The 22,181-nt window shown below is 40.7% G+C and overlaps 1 protein-coding gene across 2 annotated transcripts; it reads left to right on the forward strand.

The window, feature by feature from the left end:
* Positions 1–7,843: 7,843 nt before the first annotated feature.
* epha2a (eph receptor A2 a) lies at positions 7,844–20,585 on the forward strand. Of its 2 annotated transcripts, XM_085353333.1 has the most exons (17): positions 7,844–7,996; positions 8,789–8,856; positions 10,316–10,952; positions 14,391–14,546; positions 14,653–14,985; positions 15,383–15,510; positions 15,650–15,827; positions 15,945–16,047; positions 16,320–16,372; positions 16,462–16,587; positions 16,686–16,871; positions 16,959–17,020; positions 17,412–17,621; positions 17,810–17,959; positions 18,220–18,413; positions 19,259–19,414; positions 19,964–20,585. In XM_085353333.1, the coding sequence occupies exons 1-17, from the start codon at positions 7,921–7,923 to the stop codon at positions 20,070–20,072; spliced, it is 2,925 nt and encodes a 974-aa protein (XP_085209459.1). In that variant the 5' UTR covers positions 7,844–7,920; the 3' UTR covers positions 20,073–20,585. The 2 variants fall into 2 exon arrangements, with proteins under 2 accessions (XP_085209459.1, XP_085209458.1); XM_085353332.1 differs by having other exon boundaries at positions 16,686–17,020.
* The last annotated feature ends 1,596 nt before the right edge of the window (positions 20,586–22,181 follow it).

Raw genomic sequence — 22,181 nt, forward strand, 5'->3', positions numbered from 1 at the left:
TCCAGTAAACATAAATGCTGCTGACAGAGCTCAGCTGCCACCAGCTGTGTAACGTCCACAGGGATTTGATCCGAAATTCACAAGCCATCGCTACAAACTGTAAAACTGTACATAGACACAGATGCTGCATTGAAGCCGCCTGCTTTCCACACAGTCGCTCGCCTTCCTGGCACAACAAGCAAAAAAAACCACGACGTCACATGAAGGGTGGACAACATGTTTATCCCACGAGTCCACCTGCTAGCTGTCCCACTTCACTTCCGCTACCTACACACAATACACACGGCTCTGCAAGCGTCTCGGTAAAAGTACAGCCGTGTCGACGCTACAAAAACACGCGAAGCAACTAAAGCAGAAATGTTCGCAACAGACGCACTCTTTAAAAAGTTACAACTGGAAACGACGAACCTGCCCGGTGGCGAAGGCTACCGCGCGCTCTTCCTGTACCAGTCACGTGACACCCCTCAATCCAAAGGCAGGCTGCTAACATGATAAATACATGTTTTCCAAGACTTTGAGCTTCCTCTGCGCAGTTCTTTTGAATGATGCCGTTTGAAAACATTACCATGTTGACTAGCGTGTTGCAGGGTGTCATAAAATACAATTGTAAGGATGGTTTGTTAATGAGTGTCCCGAAAACCTTGAGTTGAAGTCAAGGTTGACTGAGTTTACGCACTGGAGGCATTAAAACATCATGGCAAGTGTCAAGGACCAGACTCACGGTCAGAATCACTTTGAAACTCGATTTGTATAAACCAGCTTATATTTGGAGAGGTAAAGTAGGAATTAAACGGTTCTTTGATTTACCTGAAAATGTCATGTTTTAATTTTAACCAAATACTTTCATATATGTTTTAGAGTTTTTTCTTTAAGAATAACACACTTTAAAATCTGAGGCGGTCTTAAATAAACTATTAAACATTAACGCCCACAAAACAACATGTTATATTGTTTCAATCCAGCATGAAAGTTGAATGAAAACTGCTTTCCCCCCATTTTTCAATACTTTCACGTTAAAAAGTAGTCTACAATTTTTTTTTTGCATTATTGTAAAATTTAACTAAATGCCGTTCAGAAATTGGCACTAATTATCTTTTGCAACATGAACTTTTTTTTTATTATTATTATTAGTGAGTTCTCAAATGTGGGACAGGGTGGTTTTATGGCCTCCATATTTTAACTAGCCAGAAACTCACACTATAGATTGTAATTCACTTTGATGGTAAGAATGACCTGTCCTTGATATATGAAGTAAAAAAATTTACTGAAATTATTGTATATTGCCAAATATAAAATGAAACAGTCCCGTTTGCCCTTTATTGCACTTATATTGATTTCATAAAGAATCCACAGTTCAGGGTCAAGAGCCCAGCGCATGAGGATGAATATCTCACCGTGTTATATGACTTTTATCAGCTGTTCTGAGTCCCTGTCTGTTGCTCATGACTTGGTGGCAGATGCACTCTGCAGCGTTTTGCTGTAACAAGGGCGACCCCTGTTGGTGTCTGAGCGATACAGCTGTTCTACTCGTGTCCTCCCCTTCACCCTCTGAAAACTCAAAATACTTCGTCTCAGACTTAAAAATAACGTGGTTAAATAATCTGCCTTTCATCTGCAACTATAGAAAAATAGAATTACTTAATTAAGAGATTTTAACTGGATGGCATTCACTGCATTATTCAGCTGTCTCATGTCATCACGCCTACCTCGGACAAAGCAGGTGTCCTTTTGGCTGAATAATGATCTGATTGTTGTGGACCACACTGCCAGTAGTCCTTTCTGGTCCTCCCTTGTATTTTGGCTGAACAGATGTGGTTGTTTCAGCAGCTTTGATTCAGCGGGGTCATGTGTGTGTGAGTTAACAGCTAGTTAACTTCTCAACCTCTCAGAATCAGATTTAAAATCTTACTTTCTAACTTAGCTGGAAGTGTTTGTATTGCATGGATTTGGACACTTCTAGGCAAAGTACTTGTTAAACAATCTCACCACAGCATCCTTCAGTAGATGTTCAGTAGGAGTTTTGGAGCGTTTCAGCACAAAATCTTCCTAAACTACTTTTCCCAAGGTTATGGAATAATTTTGTTGTTTGATCTGTTGTACCAAGTGTGAAATAAATAAATAAATGAAAATGAAATGAAAATGAAATTTTCAACCTCAGCTTTTAGAAGATTTTAACGTGTTATTAAGCTAGTAGTTAATAACATAACAGGGCTTACAGAAAAAGAATAAATAAATAAATAAAAGAACCACCTAAACCTACAATTATGATTACGACAGGAGGCACACACAAACCAAATAACCTCACTACTACCTTACAAACAGCTGTAATGCCGGTGATCAAACCTCCCAAGTTGGCTGGCTACTGTGAAGTGTAAACAGTCAACAGGATGGAGCATCCTGTGTTTGTGTGTGTCACAGACTGTGTGTGTGCGGAGGGGAGGGGAGTGTGTTGCAAAAGAAAAAGAGCCCATGCAGAGTGTGCTAGGCCAGCTGTCACAGCTATAACCTCGACTTGAGAGCAAGCTGGAGGGCCACCGTCTGTGTGTGTGTGTGTGTTGCCACCCCACATCCCCCAGACATTCCCCACAACCCCTGGCTTCCTTCCTCCCCTTTGTTAAGCCTGCGGGGCAGACTTTGTCAAGCTGAGCACACAAACTGATGCATATGAATGCGTGCCGTCATCTTTATTAGGCCCCCTTGCCAACACCCATTACATTTAACACGGGTCTTTACTGAAGGAGATTTCACTCTCAGTCATGCTCTCATCCCCCAACTCACTCTCAGGCATGTAGGATTAAAGCAGCCGCAGTCTGGGAGAAATCCGAATACACAACCTGTTGCATGCTAATAAGGAAACTTAATACTGAGCAATGAACAAAGGCTCATATTTTTTAAATGACTGGTTGTTCCGGCGAGTAATTTTAAAGTTGGTTCAGACTTGTTATTTGATGTTTAGCTTTAAAGGTAAATTTAATTACAGACGGTTTTATATTTCAAAGGTGAGACAAAATGTGTCAAACTGTATTACTTTCTGTTCTTGCAAAAAAAAAAAATGCCCGTATTCTGTGTTGATTTTTCTGCAGCTGCTCTTTGAAGCAGGCAGTGCTGATTGATTGGGGCTAAGTCACAAGGAGACATAACCTATGTATGTATGAGTAATGCTTCTGTGTTTTAACCACATTCTCACATTTCTTTTCTTCATATTGCAAAACTTGTCTGAGCGTGTTCTTTCCTTTTGTTTCCAAGTGCTATGTTGCACATAACATAGTGCACAGAGACACCAGACACCCGCCCCAAATTCCAGTTCAGAGAGGCAGTATTTCCAGTGGTGGCATGTGGAGCTTTAAAAAGGAAATCACTGAGGACATGGGGGGGGATGCACAACCTTTTCAGATAACAGACAGTGAAGAATAAAGACATTTCCATAGCATCTATTCACTGTTTGTAAGACAGATAAATGGGTGTTTTAAAAAACACAACCCCCCAAAAAAACCTAATGTGAGATTATGAGGTTTTGTGGTTTTTATTTAGTTTTCGGTGACATCCTGCCCCTTGCTTGTGTGAAGACATACATACTTTGTGCTCTTGTGCGGAGCTGAGATAACTCCTGTATTTGTCCGTACATGATTTTTGTTTTATATTCTTTTCAAGCTGTGAAACACAACACACGCATGGTGCAATTTTTCTTCCATCAGATAAGTTAAAGGATTTTAGGCTCACAGAAACCCTTTTGAAAGCAGCACGATTATCTCAAACATGTCTCTCATAAAGTGGTAACTGAAACTGAAGTGATTTTCCTGTGATTCAGATTTAGTCAGCTCAACAACCTCTTAAAAAAAGCAGCCGTTTCACTGAAACTGTAACCCACATGTTTAAGTAAACTACTGGTTCCATTTAAAGCCAGTTATTTTGACTATAATAATGCAGCAAATGAATACAAATTTTGTAAATGTATTTACCTTAATATTTCCATTTTATGTTACTTTGTATTTCTACTTCACTGCACTTAAATTATTTGGTATTTTGTACAGTATTTACTTTACAGCAGTAGTAATTAGTTACATTTCAAGTTGAGATTTAAATACTTGGATGCTAGTACAGATCAGTCCAGAGGGCGACCCATATGCCGAAAGGCTACAGCAGGGGTCTGGGTTCAGTTCCGGCCCAGGCCATTTCCTGCATGTCATTTCCAGTGTTCTCTGCCCCTCTCTTCCTGTCTGCTTTACTGTTCTGTCATAAAATGAATTAAGACCAAAAAATACAACAAACACACAGGAAATAATAATGAAGAGTGGTTTTAAATTAAACTACCCAGTGGAACAAATGCAGCTCGCAAATAAAGTAAACAAAACAGTAATTTAATCATGTAAAACTGACAATGGTCTTTATTATGTAAGTTCATATTGTTGGTCATTAGTATTTACACTTATTTAAAAGAAAAAGTGATTTTTCACAGGACTCACCCAAGATTAGCTTGTAGGACCACATACTGAAGCAATCACTTTCACTTTGATTTTATCAGTCTCTCTTGTTTCAGTTTGTGAGCGTTTATTTATGCCCAGCTCTCTGAAGGTTGATATCCGGACCTTCACAGGGCCATCACAGCACCCTGATTCTTTTCTTTTTCAGACATTTAGCTGTAGATTTGCTGCTATGGTTGGGATTATTGTCATGTTGCATGATCCACTTTTGGCCAAGCTTTAGCTGACAGACAAATGGCTTCATATTTGACTCTAGAATACTTTTCTATACAGAGGAGTTCACGGTCAACTACAATGTGCCCAGGGCCTGTGACTGTAAAACAAGCCCAAATCCTTATCCGTTCACTGCCGTGTTTGACGGCTGGTTTGAGGTATTTGCACTGATATGCTTTGTTGGGTTTTCTCCTACTTGGCATTGTGCATTATAGCCAGAAGTCTTGCAGTTAGTTCAGATGCAACTTTGCAAACTTTGCAGAGAAGAGGCAGTGAGTTTGCTGGGATGTCCACTTTTTGAAAGATTGTGGCAGTGTATTAACACACACCTCAGTGCTCCAGAAAACTGCCTTGACTTGAGTTAATCAAGTGCAATTTATCAGCAGCACTTTGCTACTAGTCTTAATTCCTATGGAAGCAGTAAGGATGTGCTTGGTTTTTCATAGAATTGCATAGAGTCCTGCTACTTTATTTAAGTAAATGATTAGAGGGCTTCCTTCACTGTTAGGTGATAGACATAAAAATGCATGCACAAACGTGTGAACTCATCATTTCGTAACAAGGGTTTTGGGGGCTCTCACTGAGAGTGTGGTGGAAAACAGTAGGTGCATTTCATGTTAGTGCTACACAAAAACACCCCAGTGCTTTCAGTGGTGTTCCACTTCTCTGTTTGCTGATACGACAAAAAGTGTAAGGAAAGCGAGGGTATGGGGGAGCCAGGTTTGAATGACATGGTGTTGCTGCCACGACTGTTGTTCACTGACCCACAAAATGCAGGCCCAGCCCCCAGTGTGAAGTACTTTTGTGTTGTCATCACCCTCAGAAGCCTGGGACCTGTGATGGGAGGGTGTTTGAGCGATCTGAGGCGGCAGTCCACTCTCCAGAAGGTTACATGCTCTGTTCGGTGGCTAAAAAGAAGCCTGTATTGTAATGAAAGCATTTGCATACTTTTGTATTAGAGAGGGTATTAACCTCTGACACCTTTGAGAACTGGTTGACAAGAGGCCACTTCTCACAGTCTAAGCGTTAACACACTTGAAAATAACACCTAAGCGTACCTCAGTGTGTATCAAAATCAATAAAGAGAGGAGGAAAAGGTCTGCTTAGGTTTTTGAGATTGAAGTTGGCTTCAAGTGGCCGTTCACCCTCAACAGAGAGTGTTGGAGGATTTGAAAATGAGAGATCTTGTGGATCTTAAGCATGATGTTGGCTCTTTGAGACTGAAAACCAGACCAAATGTTTTTTTTCTTAAAGAGAGTTGCAAAACTAAAGTCTCTTGTGTTGAGTGACTGACATGAAGAAAGTGTTTGGGGAGTCATTAACAAATTGCAGATGGAGAGAAACCAAATGGAGGGACATTTAGAATACTTTTTTGAAGTGAAAAAACAGTGAAAAAAGTTCACTGTTAATTGTTGTAAGCTGTAAAAATAGCCTAAAAGAATTACTCTTATCAGCCCAAAATACACTTTGATTTATAAGCAATTGAAGGAGGGTCATAGAGTCGTAACTCAACCCGCACTTAACTTGTTAATCTATTTCTTTCAGTGGTATCTTTCATTTTGTCTGTTGTATGATTAATGGCCGTGTAGGGTAGCGCTGGACAAGACATTGTCTGACTCTTCAGTTAAATTTTTTTTTACAGGGGTCTTTGTGAGGACCGTTGGCTGTGTATGGCTCTAAGCCTGAGGGGCTCTTCTCTCCAAGTACATGCTGCTTCACAGAGAAGACTTGACTCTGAAATTCCTCCAGATAAGAGTTGCTAGGTGATGTTATTGTTAGATCTTCTTTGTGGTCGCATATTCATATCCAAATTATAAGGTTCTTTATGAGGACTGTCTCATTAGTAGTCATATATTCATACCAGACCACCCCCCTACTTGACCCCTCCTTTACAAGTCGTGGGAAAGACAAGCCCTGGATGGGATGTGGAGAAGGACTCAGGCAATTACTTGGACGATGGTCAACTTAAACTCACTTTTAAAAAGGCCAAAAACATTTGTAGTGTATTATTGACATTTTATGGAAACATTTGAAATCAATGTAAAAAACAATTCCAGAACATAATCAAACATTGGCTATACATCTTTTTTTAGACAAGATTTAACATCAAACACAGCAAGAAAGAAAAGAGAGAAAAAACTATTAGCTGTTTATCTACATAGGTTGATGCTTAATCTTTAACTGAATTCCTATATCATGTGCAAAACTCTAAAGCTACATTAGCAACAGATGGAAAGAAATAAAAAGAGTTCAATGCAAATTTTGAACCCCCCAAAACAAAACAAACTAAAGCTAATTTTATATGTATTCTTTGTTCAAATTTGCTTAAAGCATGGCAACTATAGTATAATTAGGAAGAGATAAGATGGATTAGTTCTCCCTGTAGTAAAGACTTTAAAAGACACTTTTACAGATATAATTCCAACACAATATTTTTGAGATGGGATTTAAAGATCAGATGTAAATTTAATATGTCTTAAATTTGTGTAGACCCATTTGTTGACATTGGTGAAATATACTAAAATGCCATTTGCACTACTGTTTTGCACAGTATTTTACTTCAGTATCATTTTTAATTTGAACAATTATTCATTATGAAAAATAAACCCTATAAAATCCAATGTACAGTCAATATTATAGTCATTGAAACATCATTTAAAAATAAATAATAGGCATTAGGTAGGCTATTGAAGCATAAACATCAAGAGGCTGCCAGGATTATCGGTGCAAAAGTGTAACAATAGGAATAGACGCTGAGTTGTAGGATAATTGGTATTGTTAGTATGTGTGTTTGCATATTAATATTTATGTTTATACTTAACACATATATGATCAACAATAATTAAAAAGAAGTGTGCATTTACCCGGCTTTAACGCTGACAGAAACTGAGAGATATAAGCTATAAAAATTATACTGATTAAACCAATACTTAAAGAAGAAGAAGAAGGAGTAATAGTTGAAGAAGAACCTCTCGTTCTCAATGAAACAGGTGCTTCAGACGCCTAGCCCCAAACGCCAAATATGGAAGACTTCCACATTCCAAAGGACAAGGGGGGCGGGGCGATGACGCCACCTGTTTCTCAATGGGCTCGAGGACTGGAGAGCTCGTGCTCAGCCGGTGGAGTGAGGAATTCTGAGAAGTGTCGGCCGAAGGGTGGACGGAGGAGCGAGCGAGCGACTGACTGTAGGATACACGAGCAGGACTTTTAAAAGTTTTATGGAGCTATGGAGCTGCGTGGACTCAACTTATTCTTGTTTTTATTTATTAACCGAGTATTTCTCAGCCTCCAGTCGAAAGAACGTAAGTTACTTTTTCTTTTAAACTACTTTTATAAGAGATTAAAGTTTAGCTCGGCTTTACCGCATCCCGTGAATCATTCGGCTGGAATTTGAACTCTTTGAGTTTTGTCTTTCATTTTTGTCCTTATCAATGTTTTATTCTTCATTAAAAATAAATAAATAAAATAGTTTCACTGTAATTTTCTTTGTCAGCCAGCTGTTTAAAATCAAGAGCGATGTATTTTTGATGTCCGTTCGCTATACGGTTCTGGAAACAAATATATAGATTTTTCAAATCTATTATTACTTTTCTGTTATAGGCCTAAGTCTTATTTTATTTATTTTATTTTAATTAAAAAAAAAAGATTTTTATTAGTGATACTGCTAAACCTTGGGCCTAAGGGGCACCTGTTGAACTTTTTAATTCACTTGTGCAGGAGATACATGTATTTCTCTCGTCATGGCAATTTAACTGCCCACGCCTTTCACAGGCATTATTAGCCCTGAATCCTGAACCTGGAGGACACGGTCAATGAAGTCTTGAATTAAGCCGATATGCTGGATTAAAACGTCAGAAAGCATGGCATGCGCCCCCCATAAAGCTGCTGGCACCCAGAGAGCAATGCAGACAATGTTACTGTACATGCAAAAATAAAAGCACAAAGCCAATAACTAATATAAAGACACACAGTTGTCTTTTCCAGCTGGGAATTAAATTGGTAAAATTAGTTAGCTGCACTTTTTTGTTGTGTCTATCTTAATATCACTTGATTATGTCCCTGTTGTAACAATTTATTCTTGTTTCTTCCTGCAGAAGTATTGCTGGATATGAGAGCTTCGGGATCAGAGTTGGGATGGTTGACATCGCCATATGAGAACGGAGTGAGTATTTATACCTCAGCAGGCATTTTTAAGACTGCAGGTTCATGGATCTAAGCTGCCTTTCGCTTTGCAGAACAACAAGCACACAAATTTCTCTTCAAGAATTTGAATAACAGAAGGCCTCTCCTTCTCTCACTCTCTCTGCTCATTCAGTCCTCTAAAAAAGCTCTCTGGGAGAGGTGGAATGAGTGGCAGCTAGATGAGGTTTGGCACATCTCAGCTTAGTCTTGTGTTAACGCTACCCTTTCATAAAGAACTTATGAATGCAGTTAAAATGTCAAGGCTCAACCTACATTTAAATTTACTGTACCAAAGACAGTTTTACACAATAGCTGCAGATTGTTTTTCACTCCAAGCCCAAACCATAAAACCAAATTTTAGGATGATTTTTTTCCCCTCCCTCTCATGATTCCTTTCTGAATTTAGAGATGACAGAAACAAGATAATGTGTACAATATGAAGAGATGACTAAAAGAAAACACAAAAAATGTGGTCCATATGTGCAGAACCATCCTTCCTGCCTATCTATAGTTCAGTGGCTTTTTGTCTTAAAAAAGCAACAGGACATGGCCGGTTCCACTGTGTGGGCTACGTTTCTTCTCAAAGATCTGAAGATTGTTGCTGTTTTGGATAGGATTTCCCGTTGTCTATTAAAGCTTACGGTTGCCGTGAAACTTTCTCACGCTTAAAAAGTTTATTTTTAATTTGTACCAGGGATGGCTTCTTGTCTTCAGCAGTTTTGTTTTTTAACCAGCCAGACGTCCTCAGTAATAAGAACTAAATACCTAAAAATTTGACTGAAAATTTAAGAGATTCAGTGAAGGTACCTAAAGCAGTGTTCTTCTAATGTACTGGCACAAATTACCTTTCTCCAAACATTTGCCACCTCTTTTTTCCCCCCAACTGCTCCCAAAGTTGTCTAAGTGGGAGAATTTATTTAGTTCCTGAAACCCATTCCCAACTGCTAACATATGAGGTGTTGAATTTTAATGGTTAATCTAGGCTTTTAATCCCTCTGCTTCTCTCTCTTAAAAAACTCTTAATAGCTGCCAATTTTGCTGCCATGCCTTAAGCAGGACTCTGCTCATAAAGCTCATTTAGCTGCTGTAAATGTTAGTTGGTGTTCTACAGTAGTGTTTGCTGGATTTATGTCTCACACACATGCAGGCTTGTGCGTTAGTGGAAAACCACACACGTCGTGAGCGCAGCACATGTCCAGGCCAATAATCCTTAAGCGTGGAAAAAAAAAAAGCTCCAGCTCACTTCTGCACTTTTACAAGCTTCTTAGTAAGCATGAAAGAAGAGGTGTCTCATCAATGAAAGTGGGTTTTTTTTGGAAAGAACAAAGCTTCTACTTATTTCCTGAAAAGATGCCTTTTCTCCTTTCATCATTGTGTGCGACTTTACCCCCCTTACACTGATCCCTTTTGCTGTCTCTTTATCTTCTTCTGTTCTGCAGTGGGAAATTGTCCAGACAGTGGTGAATGGCACACTTTTTTACACTTACAGTGTTTGTAGCATAGAGACTACAGAACAGGATAACTGGCTGCGCACGACGTTTATTCAGCGGCGCCCGGGCACAAGCCGTGTCTCTGTGGAGCTCAGTTTTGTCGTGCGAGACTGCAACACTTTTGGTGGTGCGTCTGTTGGCTGCAAAGAAACCTTCAACCTATTCATCTCAGAGGCTGATGCTGACGTGGGAACGAACTTCCGTAAAGGACAGTTCCGCAAAGTGGCCACCATTGCTCCCGACGAGGTCACTCAGGGCCGGGTGCTAAAGGTGAACACAGAGACGAAGACTGTGGGGCCGCTGTCAAAGAAAGGCTTCTACCTGGGTTTTCAGGATGTGGGCGCTTGTGTGGCGCTGCTCTCTGTCCGAGTCTACTACAAGACATGCCCATCCACCGTGCAGAGCTTGGCAGTTTTCCCAGAGACGGTGGCAGATGCTCTCAGGGAGGTTGAGGGAGCCTGCGTAGAGAATGCCGTCAGCCAGGCCACCCCGCGCATCTACTGCACAGCTGAGGGTAAATGGGTGGTTCCCATGGTTCAATGCCAATGTCTCGCAGGCTACGAAGCCACAGGAGACTCCTGCCAAGGTAAGCACTGCCAGAAATATGCAACACTCTTGTCTGAGACGTGTTTGTGTTATTCTGTGAGTTAAAGCAAATGAAACGCCTTCAACCACTTACTTGTCATGGTGGAAATAATGAGTGCACGAGAATGTGAATTGTCTTTGTTTGCTTCGAAGTCTTGTGCAAAAAAAGGCTCCATATCATACTGTAGGTAAGGTACAGCAGGCAGGGCTGGGCATGGGAAAAAACGGAAGAAACGGATATCCAAACCTGTTTTGTTAAGCTTTTAAGGCAATCAAACATTTCTCCATATCACATTTCGTCACTTTCCCACTGATACCTCATCTTTATTGTCTTTATTTGCTAATGGCACATTATTTCCCCTGCCTTCCACTCAGGTCTCAGGAATGAGGCTTGGGTGAGACATTAGTTTATGGATAGCTCAGTGACTTTAGGTGATAATGTACAGTAAAAGAAGCTGTGGACTTTGGTTGTTTTACTACACTGGAAGCTTTTAAATGCAATTAAGAGTGGAAACTTAAAACATAACAGATTTTTGTTAGCAAATTTTTTTTTTCCAATTTAAAAAAACAGAACAAAAAAATGGCTTTCATCAAAATTATATTTCCTTTCAGTGGATATACATAGCTTTTAATCATTTAAGTGTTAAAAAAAACCCTACATAATTTTTAACCTAAGGAGGTTTTGCCGATTCAACCAAGCTCAGGTAAAGTGTGCAAAAAGTTTGTGGTATGTACTTGGAGAAAGACGGCGTGTGCGTAAAGTCAGTACAAAAACACACAGCTGTGGGGTTCATAGTGTTTGTGCTCATGCTGGTCATGCAGAAGTTGGCCTGTGCGTTGGCATTCTGGGGTGTGGTGCACTGGACTGTCTGGAGGAAACGTGGGAGGAGAGAAGCTGCAGAGAGAAAAGGAAGGAGGAAGGGCACGATAGGCTGTGGGGATTTCTGAAAGGAATTCTTTTATCCTGGCGTCACCTACAGAAGTGACTGACTACAGGAAGGGCCGGGTGAATGTGAATGTGTCAGAATGACTACCTTAATGGTATGTCTTCTCCTCACAGGAATTTGTTTTGAGCAAGTTGCTAAGGCGACAGGAACCACAGATTACAGGGAAGAGGTTGACACGCCTGTTATAGTTTAGCCTGAGTCAAGCTGCGGTTTATGACTCTTGATGGTCTGAGCCACCTTGCCTGGCAGAGATTGGTTTCATTTGGAGTCTTTTCCAAGAAGAGCACATATTAGTCATACCAGGTGACAGAATTAAACTGTCATTAAGATGGCCATCCATCAAAAAATAATTTTTTGAGTGAAAGATCTTTGGATTTTTAACTTCTGGTCATACAAACAATGACATTTAATAGCTGTGAAACATTTACCACCATTTTTTCCACACTATATATTAATGAAACAAATAACTGATTGGAAGCTCTTCAAAGCATGAATCTTATTTATGGGTTAGGGAGTTGCAGGAATGTTGCAGCCTGAGCCAAGCACCTGAAACATTGGCACAAGAAGGCAGGAAATCTTTATGACTGCAACAATTGTTCACGTTTCTTGTATAAATAAACAATGCTGTAGCTTCTTCTAATATGAAAAAAAAACAAAGCCTTATTCCAGTTTTTTGCAATAACTAGAGAAATTGTGGCCTCGAAGGGAAAAGGAAGTAAAGTGAGATGAGGAGGAATGCTGACTGACACAAATAAGCAGGTTGCCCGTGTTTTGAGTCAGAGGGTGGGGAGTGCGCCGACAGTTGGTGTGTGAGGGATGTTAGCTTCGTGGCCGCTTAGTTAGGTGTGGAGTGTAATTTGGTCAAAAGGATTAGTAGAGCAACAGGACAGCTGTTAGCCAATGACATGCTCTTCTTTTTGCTCTTTCATCCAGTTGTTAACACACGCAACGAGCTCCCTAATCCATGTTCCCACTCATTAGAACAATGGGCCGGTACAAACAGTGAAAAACGGATTCAATTAACAGATGCATCAGTGCGGAACATAAGTCCTTTTCACATGCATGGCAGTCAAAGAGAACCTAGAACAATTGGAAGCACATTTTTCCATCAACAAGTGAGGACAAAAGTTGGGCAAAAGTTTTATTTTTTCTTAAACTAGCCTTTTTAAACATGAGCAAAACACGTTTTTAAGCCAAAACTGAAATGCTGAAGTACTGACATGAAAATCTGAAAGTTTGCATTAATGATGTTTGTATTCTTGCACGGCACACATGCTGCTATTTGTGAGCTATATAATGAGGAATACAACATATTTATAGCACCACTCTGTCCAATTTCAGAGACAATAGATGAATGGGGCTGGGGTTTCTTTGGTACGTGACAAAGGTCCTGCTGCTCCAGCTCAAGATAAAATGGGCTGGCCTCCTTTTCTTATGCGGAGGGGGGGAAAAAAGCCCCTCAGCTACACCCCCACTGCCGCCAAGTGACTCCCCAGAGAGAACTTCGGTTGGTGCTCCAGACCTTTACCCCATCCCCCGTCTTCTATCCATTCATCTCTATCCCTCCTACTCAATCTCAATCTGCACCTTCGTCTCCAATGCAACAGTAGTTGGGGTGCAAAGGTCCTTCTGCTTTGGCGTCTTCAATCCAGGGTTCACTCAGTTTTTTTTTTTTTTTTTTTTCTTTTCTTTTCTTTGACCACCAGCACAGGAGCCAGATGAAAGACTGCACCACAGGGAGACTGCAGAATCAAACCAGAGACAGGAGCTCTTTCATAAGATAAAATCTATTTTTCTAACAGTGCTCTGAGGGCTTACCTCAGTTAGAAAATATGTGCATCTGTATCCATGAAAGAGCAAAAAATATTCCTGTCCAGCTCTTCCTCTTTCCTGATTCAGAATGGGTCGCTGTAATTTGTGACTGATGTCGGGGGTTAGCGGAAGGAAGGAAGAAGGGGAGGAAACATCAGCCTTAGACGGAGTTGCAGTTCTAACCCTGCGCTCTGATTTTTGTCCTGTCTGCATGTTCGTTAACCTCTCATGCCCTGGAAGGCTGTTTATCTATGTAGCGAAATGCCCGCTACAGCATTGCACCAGTGTCCAATGTGCCATTTCCTTTGGCAAGACCGTAAATGTTAACTGCCAGAGAATATGAGCCAGGGGTTCACAGGGGAAGGGAAGATCAGATCACCTGATGGATTTAATGCTGTCATCCGGTTGACACTGGCAGTGCGACCTGAGATTAGGCCTCAAGGCAAAACAGGCGAGTGAAGGCAGATCGTCAGGGAAACCCCTATTCATTCCTCTGGGTACAAAGACTCTGTTATTATGGGTTACTCACAACAAATGCTTCCTGTCGGGTGGAAATGGCTGGTAACACAGAGAGAGCCTTATTGTTTGCATTTTGATCATTCATTCCTTCCTGTGTTTGTCTGATTCATATGTCATGTTTAAACCAACACACACCTTCTCCCCCTCTCTCTCACACACAGCATGCAAACCAGGATACTTCAAGCCCTCTGTATCGAACAACTTCTGTCAGGTTTGTCCTGATAACACCAAGCCCTCTGCTTCCGGAGCCAGTGAATGTCTGTGTGAAGAAGGTTTCTTCCGGGCTCCTTCAGACCCTCCTACATCAGCCTGCTCCGGTAAGACCCTGACTCAGATTTTTTTTTTTTTTAATTACTTTTATCACATGGAAAGTATTTTGAAGTATTTTTCTGACTGTTCTGTGTCATTTATTTATTTCCCTAGCTCCACCTAGTGCCCCTCGTGACCTTACCTCCATGACTCTGCCAGGGGAGGGCAAGTTGCAGCTGTTCTGGAGCCCACCACTGGTGACTGGGGGTCGCAGTGACCTTATGTACAGTGTGGTGTGCAAACTCTGTGACGAGGCCTCTTGCATCCCCTGCGGCGAGAAGATCCGCTTTGAGCCAGGACCTACGGACCTGCAGGACCCCACAGTTGTTGTTAGTGACCTGGACTCTCATCTCAACTACACGTTCACTGTAGAGGCTCAAAGTGGCGTGTCGCAGTTCAGTGCCGAGAGGCCCACTGCAACCATCACCACTGCTCTGGACTACACAGGTGAGCTTTTCTTTTTCGAACATTGGCTTTATATGATTATTGTTTTGGGGCTGTATGTGTGGCAACCACTGTTGTATGGTAAACACTGCAATGTGACATATTCTGTAATATTAATGACGTATTCCCAGAAAGTCATCTTTCATATATCTTCTGAGAGAAGGGGTATCCAGGTTCCTAAACCGAAGAGTAGGGTTAAAAGAGTGACAAACTTTGGAGCTATTTTCATGTAATATCAGAGCTATAAATTAAAGGGTTTTGCAAAAGACAGACTCAATCCAGAGGAGAGGACTTCAGTCTGACCCACTGAATCCCAGAGGCTTTCATCTCCACATGTCCTTTCCAAAGACTATGATTAGTCACTAACCATTATTTTGCTTTCTGTCTCGCCAACCGTTAGATCCCCCCAAGGTGACGGAGATCCATCTGGATGATCGCAGCCCCACCAGTCTGTTTCTGTCCTGGACTCCTACTCGCCGACCTCCAGCCCACATCAATCATCGCTATGAGCTTATGTACCGCAGAAAAGTACGATGGAGAGCTTTGGGCTCTTTTGTTTTTTTTTTTCCCCTCCTTTTTTCAAAATCGAGGCTGTTTTTTCATTTCAAATTCTAATCCATTTTCCTTTTCCTTTCTTTTTCTTTCTCTTTTTTTTTTTAATTTGTAGGACGACAGTACCGAGGGTGATGTGACCACCTACAAAGTCCTAATTTTGGACAAAAGCTTTGTGCAGATTGATGGTCTCATCCCAGCCACTACTTACACATTCAGGGTCCATGCTCTGGGCCCCGAAGGCAACCCTGGCAGCTACAGTGCCGACCATGAGTTTAATACTTTTCCATTAGGTACCAGCAGCCTTAAAATCTACAGTAGCCAAAACAGTTTCTCAAACATCTCTCTATACATGTGTATATTTTAATTACTTGAGTTGATACAGGTCTGTATTTCTGTCATTTATACAGCTGAGCCTCAGTTTGGGAACAAGCCCACCATGGTGATGGTAGCTGTATTCGGAGTAGCGGTTATTCTGCTTGTTGTGGTGGCTGGCCTGCTGCTGCGTAAACGGTTGGTAACTGTACACTTCATATCCACGGTCAATGTGTGTCATTCAGATAAATATTATCTACAGCCATGCAAACTGTGTGATTATGTGCCACAAGTTCAAGTAAATGAAGGATACTCTGGCATGACAGCTCAGGGAGAGGTTATGAGTAATAGCTGGTGCTGCTATTGAATACACCCTTTGTCTTTGTCAGCTCAAGCTGACCTGCAATTGTTTAAAAAGCCACTCTGTATTCTACCTAGTCCTCTGGTGATTAATCTTGTTTTCCTCTCAGGCGACTGAACGCTCGCAGGCGAGGAGGACCCGAGGATCCCTACTTTTCAACAGGTTTGCAAAGCTCAGCTGCAGTAAGAGTCAGAAAGTAGGTTGACTATTGAAACTGTAGGCTTATTTTTTGATTATGATCTTCTCACCAGATCAACATAAACCTCTCAAGACGTACATTGATCCACATACCTATGAGGACCCTAATATTGCCATCCACAAGTTTGTCACTGAAATTGACCCCAGTGTGATCGGCAAACAAAAAGTCATCGGTGTAGGTGAGTAGGTGTTTTCAAATCTCCTTCATTCCTTCACTTTTATGAACTCTCAGATCGGACTTTCTAACATTTCCACCTGCTGTTTGACTGCCAATCAGGAGAGTTTGGGGAAGTGTTTCGGGGTGTAATGAAGATTCCCGGGAGAGGCGAGGTGCCTGTAGCAATCAAGACCCTCAAGCCAGGCTACTCGGAGAAACAGAGGCAGGACTTCTTGAGTGAGGCCACCATCATGGGTCAATTCTCACACCCGAATATCATCCACCTGGAGGGAGTTATCACCAAATGTGAGTCAATGTTCTCAAAAGCCGACATATCTGTTAACTTCTTGTACTCATTTCCTCCATTAAACATATTTGTGTTTATATTCTCAGTTAAACATGCCATGATAGTGACTGAATACATGGAGAACGGAGCTCTCGACACATATCTGAAGGTAGGTGCATGCTAGTGGAAAAATAGCTTCATTATTTAATCATCACTTTGTAATCTTATATATATATATATATATATATATATATATATATATATATATATATATATATATATATATATATATATATATATATATATATATATATATATATATATATATATATATAAATAAAAAATTTGTCTCAAGCCTGACTCACTTTCATGTACAAACAGTATACACAGTACAAAGGATAACAGACAAATGAAACTACAACATTTTTTTTTATCTATGCTTTTATGTTATATCACCCAGTTCTTTCCACGTTTTGTTTCATTCCTCTACATTTCCCCAGTAAAAACAAGAATGACAAAGAAAAAACAATAATATCGCAATTATTTTTTGTTCATTTTAGGGCCGTGATGGAGAGATTCCTCCGTACCAACTTGTGGGAATGCTGCGTGGAATAGCCGCTGGCATGAAATACCTCTCTGACATGAACTATGTCCACCGTGACCTGGCAGCAAGAAACGTTCTAGTCAACAGCAACCTGGAGTGTAAGGTGTCTGACTTTGGATTGTCACGTGTGCTGGAAGATGATGCTGAGGGCACCTACACAACCAGAGTAAGTCTAACAGCTACATTTCACAATGCAAACGTAGCAAAAGAGAGTTAAACTGGATTTTTTTGGTCTAGTAAGAAATGCCTTATTGTTAGCTGTATTTCCACTCTTAAGTATCCAGACTGTCAGCATGTCCTGTTTCCACTCTTTTCACCCATTAAATATGATTTGTTAATGTTTTTTTCTGTCAGGGAGGTAAAATCCCCATCCGCTGGACTGCGCCAGAGGCCATCGCATACAGGAAGTTCACCTCGGCCAGCGACGTGTGGAGCTTTGGTATTGTCATGTGGGAAGTCATGGCATTTGGAGAACGGCCCTACTGGGACATGAGCAACCACGAGGTATGTTTCATTTGCCACTTTTCGTGGAGATGAGGGATTGTTTTGGCCTGTGAGGGTCAAACTTTAATGTATATTAGCAGTGAGAGTCTGCGTGAGCTATGCGGTGATAGAAAGTTGCCAGACATCCAGTGTAGTCTCCAACCGTCCTCTTCAAATCTGTTAAATACTGTTAATGTCAACATATGAGCACAGCAGTTTATTGTAGCAATGGCAGGCAGTGGTCTATGATTAATCTAACCACTGCCTTCACTCCTTCCCAGGTCATGAAGGCTATCAACGAGAACTTCAGGCTTCCTGCTCCAATGGATTGCCCATCCGCTATCTACCAGCTCATGCTCCAGTGTTGGCTGCACGAACGCTTAAAGCGACCTCGCTTCTTAGACATCGTCAACTTTCTGGACAAACTTCTCAAAAGCCCAGAATCCTTAAAGACCATCGCAGACTTTGACCCACGGTATGAACACAATAAATAACAGGGAGGAATGTGCCTTCCATCTTTTTTTTTTTTTTATCTTTAAACAAAAACAGGGGGAAGTGTAACATGTTGCTTTACATCTTGTTTATTTGATCTGTACAAATACAGATAGGTGCGTTTGTGTGTATGCATGAGTGGAATTATTCCTTGGCAAGAAACAATGAGTCTCTGCTGGTTGTTATCCAGTTATTTTCTTCTGATAAGTACCGTAGTTCTTCATAAAACTACTGATCTTGTTTTTACATCTCCAAAAATTCAAACCATTTGGGGACAGTGTTAAAAGAAAGTGATTATGCTAACTTCCAACTTCATAGTTTTTAGTAGCTTTTAATTGCTCACAGTGTAAAATAATCCTTAATTATGTTATACCGGGCCTTAGTGCAGATCCTCAGTTCACTTATTGTCCTAAACATGCCAGCTTTTCTTCTGATTGGCTGCTCCTCATAAATGGTGCTTAAACAACAGCTCACAGCCAAAGCAGTGTGCCTGAGCTGACCACATTAAGGATATTTGCTATCAGTGAAATTGGTACAAAGGTCAATGGAAAATACTCTGTGAAACCGAGCCTGAACTTTCAGCACAGAGGGATTGGTTGGACGCTATTTGAAACTGTGGCCTATGTTTAATATAGAAAGCATCACAGGCCATATTTAGAGAGAATAAAGAGACTGTAGTGGATTGTAAAGTTACACAACTCACAGCTTGTAAGTGGACTTTAAAACAATAAAACAGGTTGTTTCCTGTTCAAACATCATCACATGTACTCAGCTTGCATAAACACACTGTTAATGATGAGTAATCCAACTACATTTTGTTCCTCACAGCGTCTCCATCCGGCTGCCCAGCACCAGCGGCGGCGACGGTACCATGTTCAGGTCGGTACCCGAGTGGCTGGAATCCATCAAAATGAGCCAGTACAAGGAAAGCTTCGCTCGCGCTGGGATAACGACCATGGAGCAGGTGCTCGCTTTGAGACATGAGTAAGTGCACACATGGCACAGGTGCAGCCTCCGTCATGCTGTACTAACTTATCCGGCACCGTTGCACATTTTTTCAGTGACACAGAGAAAGTGTCCGACTGTCAGCCTGAACATTTGTTAACCAGCGTGCGAATGCATGAGCACTCTGCTCCCCCTCTGCCACTCATGTCATTCCACTCATTCTCTGCTGCTGTTACTTCTGCATGAGTGGCTCACAGGCATTTTTTTTCTGAAATATGCCCCATAGCCCTGTCAGATAAACCCAAGTAACCATTTAATGACAACATCGCTTTAAACAAACCATTTTAAGCCCATTTGAAATAATAAACAATAATGGTTTGGTTCATTTGTACATATTTTTTTGTGTAGGTACAACTTTTATATTACCCTTAAGCCACTTATATAAACTGTCTTTGCCTTTTAAAGGAGTTAAAACACCCTGAAAATGTGTTCACATACACCACCGCTCTGCTGTTTTTTTTTTTGTTTTTGTTTTGTTTTTTGTCGTTTCAATCCTGTGTTCACGAGATACTTATGTGTCATTTTCAGAGACATCAGGAACATCGGAGTGAGGCTGCCTGGTCACATGAAACGGATAGCATACAGCATCCTGGGCCTGAAAGACGAGACGAGCTCCCTCAGCGTGTTCGCCGTGTGATCTAAGCATTCCTTCAAATCAAAGTGCACTGACCGACCATGCCATTTCACTCACGGAAGACAAGGACTGAAGTGGAGGGGCTGGAACTGAGCTACACTACAGCAGTGTGGTATGACTGAAAGGGACCCTCAGAGAGGACTCAAAATGAGACCATTCATGTACTTAATAAGAGAAAAGTAATTTATCTTTATATAAAAGTGTTTATAATGTCGAACATAAGCAAGTTATGCAATGCAGTAAATAAAATGATATAAATGAGGGTCAAATGTGGGATAATGTGAGAATGCTCGGCCCTGCATTTCCTGAAAGACTGAAATATCTAAGGCTCTTCAATGATAAAGAGCGACTTCTTAGAAGCACTCAGCATCCTGCCGGTGATTCTGAATCCTTAAATTTGTTTTGTTTACTTCTTGTGATCAGTGAGACTTTCTTTTAAATTAGGAATTGTTATTCCTCTCAGGGCAAAGAATCACATTCTTATGGTTTGTTTTTTTTTAGTTAGTCTCTGTGTCACACCACGCATCTCTTTGTTTTATTTACATTACGTCTTAATACAAATGTTCATTTTTTTTATTTATTATTTATTTTGTATTTATGTCAATTGTTACATGATAGATAACTCTGATCTTGTGCACAGGTGGTGTATTTCGTGTTTAAATAAAATCAGAGTTGCCTTGTAACTGTATCGCTTTCTTGTATTGGGCAGCAGTGAACATGTGTTTTTAGACTCATGGCTGTAGTGATGGCAAGTGTGACAGTCCGCTAAAATAGCTCAACACCAAGCTGGATGGATTGGCATGAAAGCTGATTCAAACGACTGTGGTCCCCTGGCAATGAATCACCTGCTGCTTTTTTTTTTTTTTTTTTTTTTTTTAAAAGCAACACAAGCAGGTTGACATTTGTGGGTCAGACAGACGGTTTCAATAACTTCCGGATGGATGACCATGCACATAGTCTTCCTAAACTTTGATCATCAGCTGAACTTTCAACTAGTGCTATCATTAAGTAAAACAAAAAAAGCTCTCCATCAGCCTCAGCTGTACTACTTTGTAGTTACAAGAAAATATTAAATTACATTAATACATAACACCTAAAAGTAAAAGGCCATGTTTTTAAAAACATAAGAACATACAAACTCTGCAAAAAGAGGTCCCAGTTGGCCAAAAGATTCAAACCCAGAACCTTCTTGCTGTGTGGGGCGGCACTAACCATTGCACCACCATGTCGTCCATATAATAGTGCCTCTCTATGCAAAGTATGCAGAAATTTTCTTTGAACTTGAGCGTTGTCTCCATTGCAATGATCTTTCCATACTATCCCAATCTCCACGTGTTGTGATCATCTGTTTCTGGAAACCTGAAGCTCAATCAAAATCTATCCTAATCTGCTGTCTGTTCAATCTAAGATGTATTCACTGCTACAGATGTGCTTACATTAAACACACTTCATATTTAAGGCCTGCTACGATGTAGGGTTTGAAGTTGGATGGTGGCTCTGACATGCAGGCAGATGAGCTGCTGTGATGACCCTTAAAGGGAGCAGCCAAAAGAAGATACTTCATACTTGTTCATATTTGTCTTATTCCATTAGCGCTGCAACAAAGAGTGTGAATCAAACCTTCAGTCTCCTTTTCAAAAGGCAAAAGCATCATCATTATGCATTGCAGCTAATAGTTGCTCTGTTTCTAGACTACACTCAGTAATAGCATGTCACACAAGTGTGCTACACAAAAACTGAGGGCATGGTGTGATGGACCCGCACACAAGAATTTCACTCACATGTACTGTACCAGTGTACCTGCACATGTGATGTGACAATAAAAGTGATTTGATTTATTCAGTTTTTGCAGTGCTTTAACAATCCAACACCATAATTTCTTCACTATATTATGGAAATCATACTAAAAAACCAAGAAAAGTAAAAGATAGTGGCTTACAAATTACAATGTCTTATTAAATAGTGTTGGGGACAGGTTGAGTTGTCCTAGTTCTTAATTATTTCAGAGCAGAGCGGTGCACAGGCACACATATTCAGACCAGGCTCTTAGGCCTATCTAAAGGCCTAAGGCTCAGTGGCCTTACTTACTTTAGCAAATGCACATGCCCCTCT

Source organism: Diplotaxodon limnothrissa, linkage group LG5 (genome assembly GCF_057381915.1).
Source record: "Diplotaxodon limnothrissa isolate DT_005_m linkage group LG5, D_limnothrissa_male_GT1.1, whole genome shotgun sequence".
Taxonomy (NCBI): domain Eukaryota; kingdom Metazoa; phylum Chordata; class Actinopteri; order Cichliformes; family Cichlidae; genus Diplotaxodon; species Diplotaxodon limnothrissa.

Bases quoted from the DNA above. Each gene is read 5' to 3' on its own strand.
- epha2a (XM_085353332.1), top strand. From the start codon at position 7,921: ATGGAGCTGCGTGGACTCAACTTATTCTTGTTTTTATTTATTAACCGA. The intron at 14,986-15,382 runs GTGAGCTTTTCT...GCCAACCGTTAG, and splicing joins CACTGCTCTGGACTACACAG to ATCCCCCCAAGGTGACGGAG. The intron at 16,048-16,319 runs GTTGGTAACTGT...TTTTCCTCTCAG, and splicing joins GGCCTGCTGCTGCGTAAACG to GCGACTGAACGCTCGCAGGC.